We start from the raw sequence: 21,130 nt of genomic DNA, 5'->3' as shown, positions 1-21,130 counted from the left end.
CAAAACTGGTAGATCTTTTAGAGCAGACCTGTCTAAAACTGACTGAACAGACACTTTCAAATTCGATAGTCAATCCCGACCCAGGAACGGAAGCTACCGTTTGTTTTCTCCATTACTGACCATTAACTTACCAGGCTAACTTAGCCTAACTTTCCCTAACTTTGGGTGCATATGGGTAACATCATCATACTGGTTCAAAAGCAAAAAGCCATCGTGATTTGTTCATTGGATTTCGGATCTTTGCAGTAAATAAGCAAAAACACGATAGTTACACGTTTTGATCAGCAAGATTATCTTCACAAATGAATGCCACTTTTGTGATTTTTAACTGTGAATGCCATCAGCAGAAGTAAAAAGCTAACATTAGGCTAAAATAGAACTACACCACGGTTGCATGAGCGCGAGAAAACACAGTGAGGCTGAGAAGGCGGACTGATCGGCGTGATGGCGGTTTGGAGTTTCATTTAGCCACTTGTTTGCAACCACATTTTTAAAAGCGTTAAAATTCTTGAGGGGGTGTATTTACTGGCATATTTCATATCGTAGAACAAAACGTCAAAACCTCTTCAGCTTGTGTTAACCACAGACCGCAGAGTTGCAGGCAACTAACCAAAAACCCATTCAGGTCATTCCTGCAGCATTCTATTGTGCACCATGCCAGATTAGAGCAGAGGTAGTAATGAATGACCAAAATGCATTCTGGGTAAGATGCAGCCCTTCAGCATACATACTCTGTACATAAAGAATGATACTTAATATGGCAGTTTGGGTACCCTTGAGGGTAAATCCACTGGGGCATTTTTAAAACACATGCAGCACATTTAGAACTTCTCGTGTCCAGGACGCTGTCACCTGCAATTAGTCAATAATGTCAACTGATCTATTTATATCTGGGTGTGTCATTACCTCCCAGCGTATCTCCTTCCACCACAGTTTGCAAGCTTCTCCATCTGGTGCGTCATTAAATAAACAGACCCTGCGGTTACAATATTAGCATTTGCTTGCAACATGTTCAACAGCAGTTCGATGGCCATTACATAAACACCAAATTAAGTTGTGCTTGTATTTTACTGGTACCCTAAGTACACCATCAGAACGAGCCTGTCTTTGTTCTCGTGTAAAAGCGAAACAGATGTTGTCCTCATTTGCATCAAGTCGCTTCTATTGCGTGCACTGCGTCGGTGATTATTCCTGCTATCAAACAGAACTCTCTGCAGTTCACCCAACTGTTAAATGGCTGACATCTGCCCTTCTGTCCTCTCCTCCAGGATAGCAGCACTTGACACATCTGACGCTGCTTCAACCCGGGCCCGAAACAAAGAGCAGAACGAAGAGGAGCGGGCTATAGCCATGTCCAACCTCCCGCCCAGCTCAGCAGAGGAGTCGGCCAGCATTGGACCGGGACCGGACTCCTCGCAAGACCTCAGGACTTCCATTCTCTAGGGGATCCAACCGTTCTATCTGTTCCTACTGTATCTAAATATACAAAATAAAAAAGCCACTCCGCTAACCCTGCACCCAATCCACCCAATGAATCACCCTGAATTCTCAAACTGTAACCAACCCAACACAGACGGCCTTAGACTCTAACTGTGATAGCGACTGTATATGTAACACATTTGCATTTGGTGTTCATGACTGCGTGTCTGCCTGTGCGAGTGTAAATTGAAAGAAAGAGATACTGTCACACATTTGGCAAGTGTGATCGAGCGTAAGTAGGAGTGCGCATTAAGCGGGTGAGCACGCCTGTGGGAATGAGTGAACAGTAAGAGCATGTTTAAAATACTCCGTGTGCATGCATGTGTGTGTGTGTGTGTGCGTGTGTGTAAATGGGATCAAAAGTGTTATGACTTTATTTTGATTTGAATAAAATTGTTAGGAAATGCTTTTCATACTGACCACATCAGTCAAGCTGTTCAAAAGCTGTTGGAAATGATGTAAAAAGGGGGCAGAGGGTATGAGCAATTTCCCTGATTGATCAGTAATTCACAAAGTGCATTGGCGGTAGCATAGCGTGCTGTATCCGCACGGTCTCATTAAAACACCAGCCAACAAGAAAAAAAGAAAAGAAAATGTCATTATTGACACGATAATTAAAACTTGATGTTTATTCTTCACAACTCCTGAACTTTGTATCACCGTTTGTGATTTGAACAGTACCAAATAAAAAAATGAGAATGTTGAATGTGTGCGTGGCTTTTTCTGTAATGTCGGTAAATCAAGCACACTAATTGTGTTATCAGAGGGAACAAGTGACTGATTTGTGTGCGCAAATGATCAAGATCCCCCCCCCCCCCCCCCCCCCCCCCCCCCCCCCCAGACACCTAACTGCCTCCACAGATAACAAACCATCATGTTGTTGTTGAAAGGGACTCGTTAAAAAGTATGACGGCAGTCTCACAGTCGATTCTTTTATTGCACTAGCGTCATTCGGGTTGTGATCATAAGGCCTATGAAAGAATGTTCGAAAAAGCAAGCGAAGCCTCAAGTGTGTTCACGTGTACTATGTGTGTGTGCTTTATTTGTGTGTGTGTGTATGGGAGTTCTTACACAAGCTCCAGAGAGGTCTGGTCATGCGCTCAGTAGCTATTTAAGCCAAGAGGGGGGAATGGGCCGACTCTTGGGGGGGCAACAGTTCTGCAGAAAGAGAGGAGCAGCATGCACAGTCAGAGGTAGGGGAAGCACACGACACTGATGCTTTTGTTTATATGTAGAATGCAATACGTTTTAAAACCTAACAGTGTGAACGATTGCTTCTGCAACATTTACAAACTGGAAGTAAATATGAGACTAATTTACAATTAAGCTGGTGGCAAAGGTTTTAAGGATCTCTGCAAAAGAGCAACATGTAAAACACTTTTTTTAATTGGTAACTTAACTTCAGTCGTTGTTCTCACTGTTTTGTTGAGAAAAAAAATCATTGCACCCGCCAAAGCTACTACTCCCTCCATTCATTCATTCCTCATCAACAAGCTTCAAAAGACAAGCAAATCTAACTGCAAAAAAAAAAAAAAAGGTTGAAGCAAATTGTCGCTTGCCGTCTGTTGTTGAAAGCATTTCTGAACTTGTAAGAGTTGAAAGCTAATGGCTTTGTGAATTATGAATAATGACTCGAACTGCCTGCAGGGGCGTGTAAGAAGTGAAGTTTCGGAATAATGTTAAGACAATTGGCTTTAACAAGAGAACACAGAGCAGGCGCGTTGTTCTTGAGCTTAATTGAAGTGCATGTCTGCAGTGGATTGACTTTTTCTGTGTGATGGGATAGGCTCCGGCCCCCTTACAACCCTAGATAAGTGGTTTAGAAAAAGATGGATGGATGTAAAACAACAATTCTCAACATGTAAAAAAGTGGCTACTCCATCTTTGTGTTTCTGAAATTCCTAACCTACTTTATCTTTACTTCATTCTCCCTATCTAACTTACCTCGTGCACCTAAAATACATCCTCCTTTCCTCTGTATTTTGGGCAGCATGTGGAGAGCGGTTCTCCTGCTGGCGACCCTGTGCTTCACCCTAACGCTGGCCCAGTTCCCCCGGGAGTGCGTCACCCCCGCGGGGCTGCAGAGCGGCCAGTGCTGCCCGTCCCCCTCGGGGGCGGCGGGGGACGAGTGTGGCTCCAGCACCGGGAGAGGGCAGTGTGTGGCCATCGCGGCAGACAACCGGCGCCACGGGCCCCAGTACCCTTACGCTGGGCGCGATGACCGAGAGAGGTGGCCCCTGAGATTTTTCAACCGCACCTGCCAGTGCAACGGGAATTTCAGTGGCTACAACTGCGGGCAGTGTCGACATGGGTTGACTGGACCAAACTGTGATCAGAGGATCTCTGTGGGTAAGAGAATGCATGTCTGGGCCTTTACATATAGGGAAATACGGTCAAGAGAACGTGGGCAGCATTTATTGTTATAAGAAAAGCAGTGTGTTTATTTTTAATAACAATTTTCTCTCCTCCTCTCTTCCCTCGTTCCTCCCACACCTCGACAACCCCTTATTCTCTCTTTCTCTCTTCCTGCCCTCCTGTCTCCCTCCACCCCCTCCAGTCAGGAGGAATATCATGCAGATGAGCACAGCCGAGAAGCAGGCCTTTGTGAACGCTTTGGACAGAGCTAAGAGGACGGTCCATCCTGACCTGGTCATCTGCACACGGCGGTACAACACAGAAGCATATATATATATATATATATATTGCGTTATTACAATCATTCTGTGTGGACTTGGGAGTATTTTCAAATAGTTTTTATGGTAATTGAAAGGGATATTGATCGCTATTCAGCCAGTCTTTGTATCACCACTGTGGAACAGACAGCCGAGCTTCGCCCAAAGACCTGCAGGCTCAGTGTAGCTGAGTTTGGCAGTTGAAAGCCCCAGTAATACAGCTATGGGTGACCCCATGCTGTGTTTTTGAAAGTTATCAGTGAAATCATGAAATTTCTTGTGGCGGCTTTCTGCCCAAGCAGCAGGTGGAAGTGCAAATAATCAGTTTAGGCTGGACTAAAGGGGTTTAGTAGCAGTGCATAATTCTGTGAATGACCTCCTTCCAAGTCAGTTGAGGATTATAGTAGATACATTTTTTTAAGCAATTCTCAGCTGCAGGTAAAATAACCCTTTTAACCTCCTAATAAAAAAGATTACATTTTTCCTGTATTAACGGGCACGTCCAGTATCTCAGCCTCCCCCTCAAGGTGGCTACACAGACATAAAATGTACATGCAATGTCTACTAATTTTTATAGTTCAACTAAAAGCATATATTCTTACACACCAACTTAACAAACATGAGTTTGGAGACTTTTTCTGCTGTGAAAAACAAGAAGATAAACAGGCTATTTTAAAGCAGTGTGTCGTGAAAAAACACAAGGTTACATCTTTCCTGCTGCTCCTCTCATCTGTAGGTACCAGGAGGTGTTTGGACCCGATGGCAACACCCCGCAGTTTGAGAACATCACCATTTACAACTACTTTGTTTGGAGTCACTACTACTCTGTCAGTAAAACCTACCTGGGGCCGGGCCAGAGCAGCTTCGGAGGCGTAGACTTCTCCCACGAGGGCCCGGGTTTTGTCACCTGGCACCGATTTCATCTGATGCAACTGGAGAGAGACATGCAGGTGAGAAGAGGGAAGGGAGGGGAAGGAGATAAAGGGGGGAGGGTGAAAAAGAAAAGGAGTAAAGAGAGGTGGCTTTTGGGCTGATGGAGTGATGAAGGAAGTGAGGATGGGAGAAAGGATGGTGAGGGGAGGAAGGAAAGAGTGTGGGGATTTGAAGAGCTGGAGACGGAGCGGAAAGCTATCCTGGAGGAGAAAGGGGGAGAAGGCCAGATAGAGGTAAAAGAGATGTTTATCAACGGTGGAAAATGGTAAGAAAATGAGGGAAGTGGTGGAAAATAATGCAGGATTGAAAGAACGTCAGTGGAATACAAGAAAGGAAGGAGGACATTAAACAGCATTGCTTAATTTAACAATAATTTGGAGAAAAAGCTTTCTCTACCACATTTATCTATTGATCCCTCCATGAACACTTCTTTCATTCCATCTATGCAGGACATGCTGGGCGACCCAACATTTGCCCTGCCCTACTGGAACTTTGCCATTGGAGGCAGCGATTGCGACATCTGCACAGACGAACTGCTCGGAGCTCGGAGCTCCTTTGACATGAGCTCCATCAGCTCCAACTCCGTGTTCTCCCAGTGGAGGGTCATCTGTGAGAGCGTGGAAGACTACGACACTTTGGGCACCGTCTGCAATGGTAAGGACAGCTGCAGTAACGCACACTATACCCAACACGTTCTCATCCCTCGACTTGTCACATACTGACAATTTGTCAGATGTAAACTAAGTAAAATGTAAACTAAGTAAAACGTAAATCAAGTAAAGTGTAAACTAAGTAGGTAAAATAAGTAAAACGTAAACTCATTAAAGCGTAAACTAAGTAAAACATAACTTAAGCAAAATGTAAACGATGTAAACAAAGTAAAATGTAAACTAAGTATGTAAACAAGTAAAACGTAAACTCATTACAGCGTAAACTAAGTAAAACGTAACTTAAGTAAAATGTAAACGATGTAAACAAAGTAAAATGTAAACTAACTATGTAAACAAGTAAAACGTAAACTCATTACAGCGTAAACTAAGTAAAACATAAATTAAGTACGTAAACTAAGTAAAACGTAAACTAAGTACGTATATGTAAAATGTAAACTAACGCCGTAAACTAAGTACTTAAACTAAATATGTAAACTGAGTAAACCGTAAACTAAGTAAAACCAGTAACCTGGTTAAAAGTTCTTTGTTTGTTTTGCCCATCCACTTCCTCCTGCCCTGTGGCGTTTTTCAGTCTTTACACTACGTCATCACACTCTCGGACGCAGATGGGTTTACAATGTATTTCCATGAAAGCCGATTGCATCTCCTATGGACGCTCAAGGGTGCCTTGTGTGTCGGTATCAGACAGCCAGGGCTGTGACAAAGTGTCGTTATTCGGCGCCCTGGGCTTCTGTACCACACTGTGCAGGAGAGCGGTGTTGATATACAACATAGTCACAGCTGCATCAGAAAAGAGGGCAACGAGCTCATAAAGAGAGCATGTAGAACACAAGCTGCTATAAATAATACCTCACTGCTGTTGTGCCACATTCTATATGCTCTCTACTACTACGGTGTGTCTGAAACTACTCGATTTGTTAAACAACTTCTTCTGAGTTGCTGTGTGCATCCATAGCACTGCATTTTAAGACACTTGGACTTTGAGCCATTTCTTCACTGGGCCTAATTTCTCTATTGCAGATATCACAGCGTGCAGTTTTTCCAAGTGTTAATTCCCAATGGGTCGAGCGGTTTAGACTAGAATAAGGCAACCCTGTGTAACACTGTAAGCTAGACTTTACGTGATCAGATTTGCGGGGATTGGATCTCATTCCACACTGGCACCAAAATCACTAAATCACTACTTTTCGCACACCTAATCCATACAATATTTCTTTTTCTTGTGGTGTTGAGAAATAATGGAAGAATGTCAATCCTCTTTTAGCGAAGAGCTCTACTACAAACACATTGAGGGGGGTTCCTTTTGAACAAATGCATATGTATCAGAAGGGAATTTGGTAACAGGTAGAACATGTGAGTGGCCAACGTGTGAGCGATCTGTCTCATTAATCCCCTTAGAGAGTCATGACAGGCCTGGTATTTCCTGCGTCAACAAGCAACATCTCCCTAAATGGGTTAAGGGGTTGGGGGGTTGCCTCATTTGTGCATGTGCTTGTTGAAGACAGGAATCTAGCAGTCTACTGGTTCCTTTGATCTGAGGGAATAATCTTCAAACAGACAGACAGTCTCAGTTATGTAGCCTTCTGTTTATGTGCTTGTGTGTGTGTGTGTGTGTGTGTGTGTGTGTGTGTGTGTGTGTGTGTGTATGTGTGGGAAAGAAAGTACAACAAAAAAAAAAAGGAAGAAAGAGATCATGCATGCGAGAAAGAAAAAAGAAATTTGTTCTGTTCAGTCACAGGACTCCCACTCTCTACTGTTGACTTTGAGTGAATAATTTAAGCAAGAAAACTGCCGTCCTGTCATGTTTAGGACTGATCAAACTAGTCTAGTCTAGAATTAGAGAGCAGTTAAAAAATACAACATTTCTAATCATCTTTTCTTTCCATATCTGTTGGGACCAATGGCCCGAATCTTAACTACAATGCTCCACAAACCACCATCGCCTCACGGTTGTATCCCTCCACCAGTCGTGTTGCAGTTTACATCCGCGTTTCATCATTTTGTCCTATTAGACAACATATGTTTTGTGAGGTCACAGTGGCCTTTGACCAACAAACCCTAATCTGATCCAACTTGAGTGCAAGTGGAAGTTTTTGCCAAATTTGGAGAAATTCCCTTCAGGCATCCCTGAGATATGGCGAAAATGGGATGGATGTGAGGTCACAGTGACCTTTGACTACCAAAATCTAATCAGGTCATCCTTGAGTCCAGGTAGACGTTTGTGCCAGATTTGAAGTAATTCCCTCTAGGCGTCCATGAGATATCGAGTTCACAAGAACGGCCCGAACGGATGACCTGAAAACATAAAAAAGACCATAACTGTCATTGTCCAAATTATCTTTAGTCTGAGTGTGGAGGTAACTCTCCTGCACTAGAGTGAGATAACATTACCTCTGACCTTGGATTCTGTCCTCATCCACCAGGCACAGAGACCAGCCCCATCAGGAGGAACCCAGCGGGCAACGTGGCACGTCCCATGGTGCAGCGGCTGCCGGAGCCCCAGGACGTGTTGGACTGTCTGGAGCTCAACGCCTTCGACACGCCGCCATACTATTCCACCTCCTCCGAGAGCTTCAGGAACACCATTGAAGGTGCACAGTTACGCATCGGGTTACGGATTAGAACATCCTCCCATTAACCTGTGGAGGATAATCAGGCACACACTTGACCTTAAAATCGCATGCACATACTTTGTTTTCGAAGTTTGGTAAATCGGGCGTGAATTTGTTTTTTTCTAGGCTACAGCGCCCCCCAGGGGACGTACGACCCGGTGATCCGCAGCCTCCACAACTTGGCCCACCTCTTCCTCAACGGGACGGGCGGACAGACTCACCTCTCGCCCAACGATCCCATCTTCGTCCTGCTGCACACGTTCACCGATGCGATCTTCGACGAGTGGCTCGGCAGGCACCAACCAGGTACGCTCAGACTGAGCTGGATGCGGGAACAAACTCAGAAGAATATATAGATGAGCCCATTTGTTCTATTCCTGCAGGTGAAGTGGTGTACCCCGAGGAGAACGCTCCTATCGGGCACAACCGCAGATTCAACATGGTTCCATTTTGGCCCCCCGTCACCAACGCTGAGATGTTTGTCTCTGCCCCGCAAAACCTGGGATACTCCTATGAGGTCCAGTGGCCAGGTGAGTAACGGCACATTGGTGCACAAATCCCAATGACCCCTCATGACCCCCCTCCTCTCCTCTCCTCACCCCGCAGTTCGTGCTTACACCCTGTCTGAGATCATCACCATAGCCATCGTTGCGGCCGTGCTGGTGGTGGCGGTGGTGGGCGGCGTCATCGCCTGCGCCGTGCGCGCCCGCTCCTACCGCTCGGCCGAGGCCCTAGAGCCGCTGCTGGGAGAGACGTTCCGGCGCTACTCGGAGGACGACCGGAGGCTGGACAAATCGCAGTCTGTCGTCTAAATCCACGCCTTTTCCAGAGAGGCCTTAACATTTTCACGCGTTCTTTTTTGTTTTTTTTTTCTTACTTCTTCTAATAAAGTCGAGCTGGTTTTGAACCCAGAGTCTGTGTGTCTGTGTCATTGTATTTGGTATAAATTGTTGGCAGAGTCTGCTGTTGGTAAATACACACTATATGGGACTATTTCTCCCCTAGTGTCCATTTATCAGCTCCCAATTACGTGTATTCATGCAGACAACGTTCATCTATCTGTAAAATGAATGGCAACAGTCCTAATGGGTTTGATGTTCCATTCATTGTGCATTTAATCTGGGCCCATTGCGTGTGAATAATATGCCCTGGTGTACGATATGAACAGACTACAGACGGGTCTTAATATAGAGGCCTTTACTGCAGGCGCAAATGTGCTTGTCTGAGGCCTGGAGGCTCACCAGCAAACCACTTGGATGTAATGTTGCGTCTCAGCGATGAGTCAGATCAATGTCCTCATGTCTTCATAGGAGCACACACACCGCCCTCATGTGGATGTAACACATTACTGCCGCAGTATGAGTCATGTGCTTGTAACCCTCTAAAAACCCAAGCATTGATTTTATTGATGCAGAATTTTTTTTGACTTTAGCACATATAAGTACCACCACTTTCATCTTAATAAAGTCCATATATTTTTTAGGCATGTGTGTAAAAATGTTAAAGACATGAAACTGTGGGATGCAACACAATTAAAAACAAATACAAATGTAATCGAAGCCAATCAGTTATTTCTTAAATACTTAAACCAGCCCGGCACTTCAATGAGCACCACGTTCAAAGTCACCTCCATCGCCTTTCTTCAGCCATTCTGACGCTTGTCTGCCAATGCTATACAGTATCTAGGGTTAACCGTTGACCTTAACCCTATAGCGCACTTATGAATCTACTGTATTTAAACACTGTTGCCGTAGATGGCTCAATAGATGAATTCAGTGTTCCGTGAGAGATCGTCAGGTGTGCCGTAGGAAATGTCCAATTTCACTTAATCGGTCCAAAGAAATATTATTTAGTTGCTGCAAATAATTTGCGCGTCTGAACCTGCAAGAGAGTGGCTGGCTAAGTAATTAAATACTCTTCCATGCCAGTGGGTGGCAGTAGGTAGCGCAATAATGACCTTAATTTAAGACAGTAGAATTAAATGATGTGCGGGAGAGGTTGCGGTGACAAGACGAACAGCGATGGAGAAATATGTAGAATCTGAACTGGGCCCTGGACAAAAGTCTAACCCAGATGAAAAGCCGAGTATGAGTGGTGGTCAAAAGAAAGAAAAAACTGTGAGCTCGAGGCAATACAGCGAAAGTTATCTTTCATTTGGATTTACTTTCACCGGGGATCCGACTGCACCGACTCCGTTATGCTTGGTGCAGTCCATCAGTGCCATGGTCCCCAAGCAAGCTTAAACGTCATCTCCAAACGAAACACCCGTCACTTCAAAAACAAGAACACGGACTATTTGTCATTTGGTAACTTTTTTGGTTGTCGGTGTGCCGCTGGATCTTTTTAATGTAAAAAATGTACCGCGGCTCAGAAAAGGTTGAAACACACTGTCTTAGTGTATGGTTATTATCCCGCCCAAAAATGCTGCGATGACAGCTGGTCTGGGGGTGTTGGGATATGTAGTGTTTGTCTACATTCAGATAGGGACAGGTACTACTGGACAGTTTTAAATAGATGCTGCAGATGGTTTTAAGGGCTGTAGGCTGCAGCTACCATTGATCATTTAGGGGGCTGAGGTTTACCTTTCACTATCTAAAGTTGCACTCTCAGTTTTGAAATGGGAGATTTTTTAAATCAGTATCTTAAATTTGACCAGTAAAAAAACAACAATGACTTACATTAACAAATAGAACAATTTAACAGCAGGCTAGTGAACAATCTTAGAAAACAGCGTTTAGATGCGGAGAATAGTTTGTGACAAACAACTGAATTAAGAATTATTGAATCAAACTGAATGAATAGCAGTTTTAAAGCTCGTAACCCGATGATGCGGCATCTCATGTCGTGCTTCTCTGCTATAAGTGCAGGACGGCGTCTCATTATCTCTTGCTTCGGGCTACGCCGCTGAATAAAACGGCGTGACACAAGCGCCGCGTGCTTCTCTGCACCAAATCTCCCACCAGTGCAGCTCATTTGCTTGTGACATCTCTAGACTTATATTGGGAAATGACGTGGAACCGGTGGCACCTTCTAACTGCAATGTACTGTAAGTACTGTAGACCTGCAGTAAGTACAGTGCCGACTGTAAGATTAGTTTTTTTGAGACTCAGCACTGGGATGAACTGCTTAGGAATGGCATTTTTTTGCAGTGCATGCTGGTATCTTGAAATAGAATCTCATCGGAATGGATGGGAAAAGAAGAAGAGACTTTCTTTTTTTGTTGTTGTTGGGGGAGATCCACCATCAGTTGGCTATCCTCTCTGCACCAGCAGGTTACACTGACAAAAAAGACAATGCTGTGGATTTATCAATATGGGGAGATATGACAGTCACACACACGGAACAATCATTTGGCCGCTGCTACCCTCCCGAGAAGGAGAGAGAGAGAAAGGATCATTAGCGCCTTTCATGACAAGTGTGCTCTCTCGTGGAAGTCCTCTCATTGTCAGCTGCAGGAAGAAAAACATGCATTACAGCTTTGCAGCTTCAGTGGAGAGGCCCAGTGGAGGGTTTTATACACGATGGAGAAGAGAGTGAGAAGGGGCCAAGCGGTGGGGTAAAAAGAAGGTCCCGTTGCCAGTGGCCTGCTGGCATACTCCTCATAGACGTTTGAGGAAAAGGGAAATTTGTAAAACAAACAAACAGCAGATCAGTTTTCACAAAAGAAGAAACCATAATATTGTTGCCAACATTCTGGTTAAATGCACCAAAAAGCATTTCTCCATCTTAAAAACCTCTTCCCACCAGCCTTCGGGCGACGCAATTGTTCATCTGGAGGAGGATAAACCAGACTGCGGTGGCTGGGTTTCAATAAAGCTTGCAATGTGAACAGATGGCTTTGATTAATGCGCAGGCTCCAGACAGGAGCTCCCTAGATGCCTCCTATCTCCTAAATGAGACATTTGTGTGCAAATGTATTATTTGTCAGGTTGTCGACAGTAAGTCCGGTAGTTAAAGTGGAAGGTCTGTGCATTTATAAAGAAATGGAACAGGTCTCCATTGGTGTAACTCAGGTCTGGAAGGTCTGCGTCCTAACTTTAGTCTCAAACTAACTCTCCTCAGCGGTGGAAATTAACTCACATTTACTCAAATACTGTGCTTTAGTGCAATTTTGAGGTACTTGTACTTTACTTAAATATTACCATTTCCTGCTGGTTTCTTCAGAGGCAAATATTGGATGATTTCTTCCCCCACTGCATTTATTTTTGATACCTTTAGTAGTTTTGCAGATTGAGATTAATGACACAAAATATAATCAACAATTAGATTATGATGAATTCACAAGCTACCCAGCAGTATGTATAGAGTCAGTACAATCAGCCCCACCTGTATCAGCTGCAATAATACAGTGATGAACACATTAATGCATCAATAACTATAGTCCAATCATGTAAAATACAGTATTCTGAAATTCTTCATGAGTACTTTAGGTATATTCTGTGTTGTTTCTACTGTCACACATCTAACTGCCTCTCCTGTTGTCACCCACTTTGTGATTTAGTGCTGCCCTGTCACTCCATGATGTACTGCGTGACACACTTTTCACTAAACCTGAGTGATCGTGAAAATGCGCTCATGTTTGAAAAAGACAGAGAGAGAGAGAGAGAGAGAAAAAAAAAAGCACAACCACGACAATAAAACACACCCCATGGCAAAAAATCAGCTCGCCTGTTTAGAAATAAAAAAATATGCAAAAAGGATTCCTGCATCTCTCCCTAAAGAAACGTAACCGCGGGCACAGACGTCGTCATTAGACAGTTCAGGAATCTCAGATTATCGGGTGACTTCTTCTGTGGGATTTGGAAGTCAAACAACGTGTGATATCCACGAGCTTATCTTACTCAGTGTTATTCCAGAGAGGCGTCGCAAAGCACCATGGAGCTGCTTGTGTCACTGCAACATCAGTGAGCCGATCAACAGAAATCCTGAGCTATAAATAAAGTTCTGCGTACCAAACTCTAAACAAACGACCATTTAATAAGATCACTCGCAGTACATTCAGGTAACACAACGTGACACAATCCCAAACCCTGCCCCCCGCCCACACATAAATATCACAGTACAAATTAAGTCATATAAAACAGGGGCGAAGCTTTCTAAATCGAGATCGCACATTGCGCTAAAACTCCCTAAAAGATGCCCGAGCACGGATTACGGATTATGAAAACGGTAATAAATCTGTGAATAAAATCCCACGGATATCTTGAGCATTAAAGACGTGGAAAGAACATTGATTATTCAAGCAATCGTGACACACCTTGAACGATCAGAAGATGAAGCATGAAGGAAATTAAAAGTGAAACGGTCTTCCCGGAGCAAACGTGACAGCTTATTGCCATGCAAAAAGTTTGGCAGAAGCACTTGGCATGTAACGAACAGAAGTATAGCAAATACGCGTCACACTGTGTCTCGATGCACAGGTCAGCAGAGTCAGAGGTTTTCGGGGGATGGTTATTTTTTCGCGAGCGTGTTTACGTGGGCAATGATGCTTATATTATAGAGACCTTGAACTGGGACAACTAGGACACAATATATAAACCAGCAGTTGGCTTATTTAATAGTTGCCTCTGGTGTTTTTAGCATTCTATGGTTACTATAAATACATCCTGCTTGTATTAATACAGAGATATATTCATGATTGGGATATGAGATCCATATAACATAAACACATTAGTTCTAAATAACACCTTCACGGTGCTTGTTAACACACCCAGTTAGAGGTAGCGTCCCCTCCCCAGCTAAATTCAGATGAACACTATCTACTCTTCTCATGATTTTGCAAACTATCACTTCATCACCGGTTCGTGACAGCGGCAGTGACATTATTTCTCCGAGGCTACTTCGCAGGAAACGTGGTTGTCGAGCGGACGCGCAAACAGGGGCCCTGTTCTCTTCAAGAGAGCACCGTCAGCACCACGGTCCCCCTGGTCTTCTTGAGGATGTCCACGGCCTCGGCGTGAGTCACGCCCTCCAGGCAGTGTCCGTTCACGGCGATGATCTGGTCCCCGCGCTTCAGCGTGCCGTCCTCCACGGCCGCCCCCTGCCGGGCACACAAAGAACCAGTCCGTCAGCGAGCGCAAAGATCAGACATCAGAAGCTGTTTCCTCCGTTACATACACACGAAAGACAAAAAAACCGACTGTACATACTGAGAGGAAACACAACAACTGAGATAAAATGTCTCTCCAAATCTAATTCTGTTAAATATATCACATATAAACTAGATATTTAAAATGGATGATTGCTGGATGATTTAATAACAACAGCATTAATTTCTCTTACCTTTTATTTCATTTATCGATCTAGCTTGTTTCGGTGTGAGTGGCTGAAGAGATGTCGGCCTTCTCTACAGTATAATGGGACTATATGGCACCCGGCTTGTGGTGCTCCAAGCGCCAAGAAAATTAATTTGGATAACTCAACGGCAACTTTTTAGAAATCATTACCAGGTTACTCAAAAAGAATCCACAGACTGTTTTTGTGAGCAGTTTCATGTAGGAACTATTTTCTTTCAACCATAGATGAGTGCCATGCTGTCCCGTTATATTGGAGAGAAGGCAGATAACTCCAAAACTAGTAAACTGATAGATAGCACTACAGGTAAGAGGAAAAATATGTATTTGTCCCTTTAAGCCTTATGCTGTTTAGAATTGTGGATTCCAATTGTCTCTTACTGCACACGAACACGGACGCTTCTCCAGTATAACTGAACGCCACGCTGTGCCGAGATTAGATTTCCGTACCAGGAACCCCCATGAAAAGATTTCACCCACGGAGGACGTCCTCTCACCTTGTTGAAGACCGTTTTGATGTAGATCGGCAGGTCTCCGTGAGGGCTGCTGAACCCTCCCACGATGCTGAAGCCCAGGCCCGAGGAGCCTCTCTCCAGAGTGACGGTCTTATACATGCGAGCACTGCGGGGAATTGAAAGGATTGAAACAATGGAGGTGTGTGAAGCGCTGAGCTGGCTGTGCAGTGAAATACACTGTGTGTAAAAGTAGGAGTATCTAATCTCACCAGGACAGACAATAGGTGAGCAAAGAGAGGCAGATTTCTAATGTACTGTTTGGAAAAATGTGATGAATCCCTGAATTATTACATTTAAAAATGGAAGTGTAATATTCAATAACACAGTTGCTAAACTTCCTTAAAAACTAAATGAATTAGGGTCATAAATAATTACATTTGGGTCACTTACTAATATTTTCCCGATTAAAATGTCAGTTACCAGGTTGTGAAGTATAAATAGATTATCTGGTTTGCTGCCAAAAACAAACCCAGAAGCAAGAATTTGTTTCTTTTATGTGAAACTTCTTATGTTGTTTTTAACCTTTTGTCGTTTGTTTTAAGTCTGTTTTTTTGTGCTTTTATGAGGAACTTTTATGCTGCCTGTTTGGCCAGGACTTCCAGGCAAAAGAGATTTTAAATATCAATGGAAACACCCTGGAAAAAGAGTAACAAATAATAAATTAAACTAAAGCTGCAAGAAGCAATGGACAGGCCCTCGCGTCTCCACGCACGTTCGGGGGTACTGGCGGGCTGCATTTATGTGAGCGTCAGACACTGCACGCATGAGTGCTGGTTGCTGGAAATTAGATACTGAAACATTTGTACAACCTCGTGTCTCGAATGTCTGGTGCTTGAGAACACACAATAATTATATGACAAAGTTACAACAGCTTACTGCGTAGTGGCGAAACATGCAAATTGTCCGCCTCAACACCGTTCCATGAGAAAAACAACAACACAAAAGCTTTGAAATTTGGCATTGTGAAGATCTTGAGATTCTTCTCACCAAATGTGAGATGGATCTGTTGGATCCTCTAGCAGGACTTTCAAAGAGGTCCACTCTGTCACGTGACCAATGACGGAACGCTGTTTGAGGTGTCGACTATTCTTTCACATTTTCGCGTCACATTAGTCGGAGGGACATACCAACCAAATTTGAAACAAATCCGACCAACCCTCTCGGAGGAGTTTGAAGAAGTATGTTTAAAATACAGGAGAAACACACACAATGACCGCCTTCCGGTTGGGCGGAGCTTATGAAAGCCAATGTCAAGCATGTCTGAAACGATGAGTGCAAAGTTCGTCAATATCTGAGCAACTAAGGCTGGAAATGACTCAATGCAAATTTTGTACCACTTCATGTTTCAAGGTGATGTTGCTGTAATTCATGTCCAGATCACACCAAGACCCACGTCAGATGCTAAGTTTGGCGACCTGTGATGCATGTGCAAAGTTTCATTTCAGGCTGTCAGGAGACTGACTCTCACCAGAGGTTGTTGTGAAAGCGGGGCAGGCTGCTGGGTTGGCCTGACCGCGGCGCGTGTACATCGTTGTGGTCTTCTGTGCTGCACCCACCGGAACCGGCAGCCACCTAGACACACACACACATACACACACACACACACACACAGTCTGACACTATCACTATCTGATATCTGAGGCCTGTCCTAATGTTAATAAAATGGAGTAAAAAATAAATAAAAACCCCTTTGATGTTTTATTTTTACACACAATGTACTTGTCAAAAACAGCTGAAATCCAGCTCCTTACCAACACCTCTTATTCTCTCTTGCAACAAAAATCTTCCCCGAGGCTCATTAACATGAAAATAAAATCAGTGTCAGGTTTACAGACGACTGTATTGTGCTCACATGCAAAACACTGATAATGAGTGGACGACTGAAACCATTTTCATTGCTGTTTCCATGCAGGTATAATTGTGTCTGAGTGAGTTTTATAAAAAGTAATAATGACCTAGAGGGAGCACGACATGGTTCACTGAGGGGAAAAAACACTCGCTGACATTATGGCGGCGTAGTGCCTCGCACTGGCTTTGTAGATCTACTACCGTACGTCCCGGCGTGACGTTACCTGCAGACGGATGGTTCCGGTGGCGTTCTGCAGCAGGACTCCAGCTTGGATGCGAGTCATTCCCTCCATGGACACATCATTGATACAGAGGAGCCTGTCTCCTGCCTGACTGACACACACACACACTCACTCACTTGTACTTCTACCTTATATTTACGAGGATATTGCCGAAGACAACCTTAAGTTGTTAAGGTTGTCTCTGGCAATATCCTCGTAAATATAAGGTGTGTTTTTATGATTTAATAAAGCCCTATTTTCTGTCTGTCTCTATTGGTATAGTCTGTACCACACATTTTGTGTTAGTACAGTATGTTTTGGAAGTACTTCAACCCCTACATACTGTATAAGCTATGGTATGCAATTTTCAAATCCTTACAGAGACACCGTTAGTGAAACACTGGTCTTTATCCTCATCAACCTTGATCTGTAAATAAGATAATAGATATGCCGTAACAGTCACGATTCAAATCCTTACCCTCAAATCAAGTCGTTACGCTTTAAACGAATTGTTTACCCAACAGTGAGGACGGACTTTTTTTTGTCCACACAGGCACACACACACACGTCGCCACTCCCCACCTGTAATTGCTGTGTTTTGGCAGCCAGTCCATCGGTATCCATGGTAGCAATAAAAAGAGGCACGTTGTCATGGGGACTGCCCGCTCCTCCTGCTACACTGATGCCCAGGGAGTCACATGCACCCTGTGGTGATATCACACACACACACACACGCACACACGCACACACACAGACAGATGGACAGTAGACCCTGTTAGACAATACCGGTGAATCACATGTCAGAGTCTGCACAAGAGATAAACACCCAATGTTATGCAAGTCTGGGGTCCAGCCAGGTTTGTGTGTATATATACACACAAATATATATATATATACAGTATATATATACATACAGTACACACATATATATATATATATAGATAGATATACATATATACTCAAAATGAAATACAGATATAGGAAGATATACATACAAATATTGAAGTAATAAATACTATATCAAAATAAATAACAAGTGAACACATTACTTTTTCATGCCTTACCTTTTGTATTATTACTTGTTTGGCGTCAGGGTACTCTTGAAATGCTGTGGGAGGAGAACGAGATATAGATTTGAGTAATTAGCTTGAAGATGTTATCAGCATTATTTCCACATCAATATATATATATATACAGTATGTGTTCATTGTATTTGCATTGAGGACAGGAGGGCGACTCACAGTAGCTCCCCGTCTTGTTATCTGTCTCCCTCTGGTGGCCGAGCGAAGCGTCGCAGCCGCTTGAGTGGGTCAGGGTGGAGCAGTCGGAGTCTTCGCTCTGGATAAAACACAACTTAAAGTAGTCCTAGATTCACAAAGTGCCGTTGTTAAAATCGTGCAAAGGAGTAATAGTTGACAACAATGAGTTTACTGAGCTGGACTCTTAATTCAAATCATAGCGTGATAAAAAAAAAAACATAAATTCACCACACATCTTTCCATTTTCTTTGATGGCCTGTGATGGATGAGACACAGACAGCTTACCTGGCTCTGGTGTGAGTACTGCAGCCCAGCTTTAAAACGAGCCACCTCCAGGTGGACCGCTCCACTGCAGCGCTGAGAGCAAAGTCACAGATTAGATCTCACATAAGACGATGAATCTGATAAAAAAAAACTCGTTTATGGTCTTGGGTTTTGTGTGAGCGTGACAGCCGTCTGACCTGCAGAAGCTCGTGCACGTGTTCCTGCGAGGCCGCGCGGACATCCTCCCCGTTGATTGACAGAATCTGGTCGCCAAGCAACAACCTGCCATCCAAATCCGCTACGCCTCCTCTGATGAGATCTGACACAAAGATGCCCGTGTCATTACTGTTGAGAGAAAACTGAGGTCAAAAACCGTGTCTGTTCCACCCCCGCGGACCGAATTACGTGACCTGTGCGCCTGCTGTTCTGCATAACGTCACACTTGATTGTGCAAATTATGTGTCCTTCACCTTATTTTATTTATTTTCACAATAACGTAAGAGTCCCACGACCTCTAACTGGGTAAAGGCCTCAGAAGTCTCCTCATCTGAAACGCAACTTCAGACCCTAGGACCTTCAACGTGAGAAAACACTTGACAAGACTCTAATTTATGGTTGATAATTATTTTTCAATTATACCATGTCAATTAATAAAAGAGTAAACATCGCTGTTTCAAAAAAGACATTGAAAAGAGTAAATAATATCATCCGATACGACAGCAAAATGAAAAATAAATTGCAAATATGAATTTTGGTATGTAGAAATGAAGAACTCTCTCTCTTCATTCTCCTGTCTGTGAGAATGATGTTCTTCCTGATTGTTTGTGTCGCTTGTCCTCTCGTCCTCTGTCCTCCAGGTTACTTGGTGTAGAGGAGGTTGTGTGGCTCAGATCCAGTTTCTTCATATATGTCAACATTCTATGTATCATTTCTGTCATATGGATTATCCATACAGTTTATAGTAATTCTATTATTATAATAATATATATTATTCTTTCACTGTTTGTGCACGCATTGTAAAGGGTCAATATTGTATAACCTTGTAAATTTAATCTTATATTCTGTTTTTAGGTTTACTTTGTAACATCTGCCTCTCGGGACTAGATGAAAAATAGCCTCTTGGCTAACTCTGGCATATTTACACCAATAAATAAATGATGCTGGTTACACACGACATCTATTGCACATCTGTCTGTCCTCCTCAGTTGGTGTCCCTGAGGTTTCTTCCATTTTATTTTTGTGAGGGGCAAAAACAAACGACGGAGGGTGTTGTATGTGATATAGATTGAAAAGCTCCTAGAGGCAAATTTGTGATATTGGGCTATATGAATAAAATAGACTTGACATAAATTACTTTTACATTAGGAAGATAATGCATTAAACTCACATATACAGCCTGCAAAAATGTGGTTAGCTTTAAAGCAAGTGTTCTTTTTCACTGACACATCAATATGAACCCTTCCTGTTTAAGTCTAACTGTTTAGAGTTTGCTGACTATTCAAAATGCATTGCAACATTCTAGCAATACAACTAAGGGACCAACTAACTTAACCTAACTTGAAAGTGGATTCTGGTTCAATTTGAGGTGAGAAAAAAAGCCATTCATGTGATTAATCACTTCCTTTTTTTAATATAGTGGCATAATTCTGCAACTGCGTGGCCTACTTTATTTCTCACCTATTACTCATTTTCACAAGGTGCAAGATTACACTGCTTGTAGATGTCGTCATCAACCCCCTTTCATTGGTTTGGCTTACGGTTGCCAGGCAAATTCTCTGGGACTGCTTTCGTCTGGCTTTAGGAGGCTACGTCTAGAATCAAATCCACAATTTGACCTACAGTACCAGTCAAATTTGGTCCGACGTACGTACCTGAAGATACAAAATAATTGTACTCTTCCTCACTTGTCACAACAACATTCTGAAAATACCTCTTCCCCACAGTGGCAAACCCTAGCCCCTCTCCAGGACGAGGCCTCAGCTCCAGGCTGAAGACGTCCCACAGGTCCTCCTCCCTGTAGGCCTCCTGGTGCCTGAAGACGCACAGGCGGACGCGCTGGGTGGTGAGCCGCAGCACGCCGATGGCCTCGTCGTGAGTGGCCTGCCGCAGGTCTATGCCGTTGACCTGGGAGGAGGTGAAAGAGACGCAAGCCGTCGTTGAACGGAGGAGGTCGGGAGAAACTGTATTAGTGTAGCGCAACCAGCGGCTGGATCTTAGGGACGACGAATGACAAGGAGTGCGTTATTGTGCATCTTGCTTTTTTTGGAACCAGAAGTGAGCTAAGTACAACGAAACACTGATTTAGACATTTTTAGGTCAACCAAAATGTTACAATCAACTTTCATGAACTAACAACAGACTGT

The 21,130-nt window shown here is 43.5% G+C and overlaps 2 protein-coding genes across 2 annotated transcripts in view; one reads left to right on the top strand and one right to left on the bottom strand.

Annotated features, from left to right (window-relative positions):
- Positions 1–3,469: 3,469 nt before the first annotated feature.
- On the top strand, positions 3,470–9,608 carry tyrp1b (tyrosinase-related protein 1b). Its single transcript, XM_076090078.1, has 8 exons — positions 3,470–3,828; positions 4,037–4,145; positions 4,888–5,101; positions 5,534–5,738; positions 8,179–8,346; positions 8,494–8,673; positions 8,751–8,897; positions 8,974–9,608. The coding sequence occupies exons 1-8, from the start codon at positions 3,471–3,473 to the stop codon at positions 9,177–9,179; spliced, it is 1,587 nt and encodes a 528-aa protein (XP_075946193.1). The 5' UTR covers position 3,470; the 3' UTR covers positions 9,180–9,608.
- Positions 9,609–14,260: 4,652 nt separating this feature from the next.
- The window catches only part of LOC142948211 (multiple PDZ domain protein), a 35,914-nt gene continuing 29,044 nt past the window's right edge, over positions 14,261–21,130 (bottom strand). The window contains exons 34-43 of the mRNA XM_076090077.1: positions 20,698–20,891; positions 18,965–19,112; positions 18,789–18,860; positions 18,486–18,609; positions 18,309–18,352; positions 17,827–17,949; positions 17,248–17,352; positions 16,644–16,747; positions 15,158–15,281; positions 14,261–14,407 (exon numbers count right to left, since the gene is read on the bottom strand). Coding sequence (XP_075946192.1) covers positions 14,261–14,407; positions 15,158–15,281; positions 16,644–16,747; positions 17,248–17,352; positions 17,827–17,949; positions 18,309–18,352; positions 18,486–18,609; positions 18,789–18,860; positions 18,965–19,112; positions 20,698–20,891 — 1,185 coding nt within the window. The remainder of the gene's footprint in view (positions 14,408–15,157; positions 15,282–16,643; positions 16,748–17,247; positions 17,353–17,826; positions 17,950–18,308; positions 18,353–18,485; positions 18,610–18,788; positions 18,861–18,964; positions 19,113–20,697; positions 20,892–21,130) is intronic.

The sequence above is a fragment of the Anarhichas minor genome, unplaced genomic scaffold (genome assembly GCF_050575085.1).
Source record: "Anarhichas minor isolate MPS153535 unplaced genomic scaffold, ASM5057508v1 ptg000012l, whole genome shotgun sequence".
Lineage (NCBI taxonomy): Eukaryota > Metazoa > Chordata > Actinopteri > Perciformes > Anarhichadidae > Anarhichas > Anarhichas minor.
Note: the sequence above shows the minus strand (reverse complement) of the source record. Positions and strands in the feature narration are given on the sequence as shown.

What these genes read in the sequence shown, in the direction of transcription:
- tyrp1b (XM_076090078.1), top strand. Translation starts at nt 3,471, where the DNA reads ATGTGGAGAGCGGTTCTCCTGCTGGCGACCCTGTGCTTCACCCTAACG. An exon ending in CTGGTCATCTGCACACGGCG is followed by an intron (nt 4,146 to 4,887) that starts GTACAACACAGA and finishes TCTCATCTGTAG; the next exon opens with GTACCAGGAGGTGTTTGGAC. An exon ending in CTTCAGGAACACCATTGAAG is followed by an intron (nt 8,347 to 8,493) that starts GTGCACAGTTAC and finishes GTTTTTTTCTAG; the next exon opens with GCTACAGCGCCCCCCAGGGG.